General features: G+C 34.9%; 1 protein-coding gene across 1 annotated transcript; it reads right to left on the bottom strand.

Annotated features, from left to right (window-relative positions):
* Positions 1-424: 424 nt before the first annotated feature.
* ACP1 (acyl carrier protein 1) lies at positions 425-2,169 on the bottom strand. The gene is made up of 4 exons (XM_089600927.1): positions 2,000-2,169; positions 1,433-1,522; positions 1,169-1,291; positions 425-851 (listed from the first exon to the last, which is right to left on the bottom strand). Exons 1-4 carry the CDS (start codon positions 2,063-2,065, stop codon positions 729-731), a joined length of 402 nt encoding a protein of 133 aa, XP_089457053.1. The 5' UTR covers positions 2,066-2,169; the 3' UTR covers positions 425-728.
* Positions 2,170-2,418: the final 249 nt, after the last annotated feature.

The following is a 2,418-nucleotide window of genomic DNA, read 5'->3' as shown; positions in this document are numbered from 1 at the left end:
AAGGGGAGCAATAAATGTCAACCAACTACATTACACCCTCATGGAGTTGGGAATCACACTCAAAGTAAGAAAATAAAAACACGTTCTTTGGTCGAGAAAAAGTAACAGAAGTTACAGAACAAAACCACTCTAAGAACAATAAAATAGTGCGACAATGGGTTATTTCTTTTTTGTTTTAAGCATCTAGGGTTAAGTTTTCTGTTTGTTGCAAGCATTTTTTAGGATCAAAACTAAAAGGACCCTTTTTCAATTAAATAAACTAACTCTTCTTCACTGTTGTCGATTAACATAAAAAGTTGCACGTTATGTTTGTTTATGTAACAGCCACTTTTGGAGAGAATCAAATCTACGGATGACTGGTTTATGAAGTAGGACGAGTTCTTTATAGATATATTTCCAATTTTAACGACAATGAAAAGAAGCAGAAAAAAATATTGCCAAAAGATGGCCCATATTTTTTTAATCACTGAACTCTGACATCCTTAACTGGGAACTGAAATGACCCGGTTTTAGTACACACAAACAACAGTCACATCAAATAGAAAGACTAAAATAACTAAACCATTCTCAAATCTCAAAGTTTTTAACACTCAAACTTGACCTGAGAACGAAAAAAAAAATGTAACCCAAAAGTCTCATCGACACAACCAAAATTCTAAATTACTACACCACTTCTTCCCTTTAAAGGGAAAAATGCTAAAATGTAACCCTCTCTTTCAGTCGCGCTCTCACTTCTTCTCAATCAGCTTCTCGATAAGATCCGCCGCGTCTTGAACGGTCTGGATGGTCTGAGCACTTTCCTCATCGACGGTGATTCCGAACTCCTCTTCGAGCCCCATGACGATCTCGACCTGAAACCACACACAACATAACATGTCACAAGTTAGAAGAAGAACCTAAATGTTGTTTTAAGAGAGTTGAGAGATATAAATAAGGGTGTTATAGCTAAAGAAATTAATTGGATTCATAAAACAGCCACAGTTAAAAAGAAAATATGATTTATACTTTTTCATACTGATGATAAATTGCTTACATAAATCGTCAAAAAATTAATCGAATTGTAAAAAAAAATTAATAATTTAAAATTGCTCGAAAACTTGAAACTTTGCTATTTTCCTAATTAATTTGCTATTTAGTATAATTTTCTTAAAAATAAAGCAAGTGGTACCGTATCAAGGGAATCTGCTCCCAAATCCGCAAAAGTGGAGTCGCCCTTGACTTCGATGTCCTTGGCCACGGCCAACTGCTTTGACACGATGCCACACACCTTAGCCACCGTTTCTGGCTTCGCCTGAAGAAAAAAAAAATAGTACATAAATCACCGGTGATTCAATATAACAGTGCAAAATGATTCATTCGAGCCCCAAAAAAATGATGACCACAAAAACCATTGCTTATTTCATTGATACACAAGATTTGGTAGAAAGCTTACAGCGCAGGAGACTTGTAGGCGAGCAAAGCGTTGCTTAGATCCGACATTTGATACAGAAACAAAGCTCTGGCCCTTGAAATTGGAAGTTGCCTGTTCAAAGGATTATCCACAAGCACTGGTGTAAATATAATTGCTGCAATGAACTAAATGATAATCTCAATGGTTCGCGAATCAGAAAAATCAATACAAATGATTATAATACAATCCATCATTGCTCTCTTAATCACATTTTGCATTCGTATCGTATTCCCTATAAAACACTTATAGACTAGCACGTATATGTAAATGAAAACAAATATAAATCGAATTCCACATATATATTTAGATGGATATCCTTCGTACCGAGTTCGGAGTACCAGGACATGCTAACCAGAAATACATATCTAATATACAAAAGACAATTACGTTTAGCAAGCAAACGGCATTAGAATCTCAGATCTCGCATTAGAACGAACAAAACTCAGATCACACAAACGAAATAGGCCTCAAGAGACAAAACGGAAGGAAAACGAATGTTCGAAAATCGATGAAGGAAATGGAACAGAGATCGGGGATCGAGTGGCTCACCAAGCTCCGTTGGAGCATCGCAGGGCGAGATCTGAGAGAGATTGAAGCTCCTGTGGAAGTCGCCATTGAAGGTGAATCGAACGAGGCTAGAGAGAGAGAAATAGAGTGACGGAGAGAACGAGGCTCGAGAGAGAGAGAGAGGAAAGCAGGTGTATCTTAGTTGGTTGGTTTGTTATATAGTGAAATAGGAAGGGTATTTATACCATTTATATTATAACTTTTGCTTACCTTGTACCATTTTTCTTTTTATTTTATTATCAATTTGAAAAATAAACAATTTAAATATTTGACATTACTAAATAAAAAAAACGCGTTAAATCACGTCATTATTTATGATTATTTTATTTAAAATTTATCAAATATTAACTATTTAATAATGTCAAATATTTAAATGGTTTATTTTCTTAATTTTCTGTTTA

Source organism: Urtica dioica, chromosome 11 (genome assembly GCF_054948205.1).
Source record: "Urtica dioica subsp. dioica isolate 48M chromosome 11, U.dioica_male_clone48M_v1_H2, whole genome shotgun sequence".
In the NCBI taxonomy this organism is placed as follows: Eukaryota; Viridiplantae; Streptophyta; class Magnoliopsida; order Rosales; family Urticaceae; genus Urtica; species Urtica dioica.
Note: the sequence above shows the minus strand (reverse complement) of the source record. Positions and strands in the feature narration are given on the sequence as shown.

Coding starts and splice junctions, on each gene's coding strand:
- ACP1 (XM_089600927.1), bottom strand. CDS start 2,065: ATGGCGACTTCCACAGGAGCTTCAATCTCTCTCAGATCTCGCCCTGCG. Junction 1,523..1,999: donor CGATGCTCCAACGGAGCTTG/GTGAGCCACTCG, acceptor TCCTTTGAACAG/GCAACTTCCAATTTCAAGGG. Junction 1,292..1,432: donor GCCTACAAGTCTCCTGCGCT/GTAAGCTTTCTA, acceptor TTTTTTCTTCAG/GCGAAGCCAGAAACGGTGGC.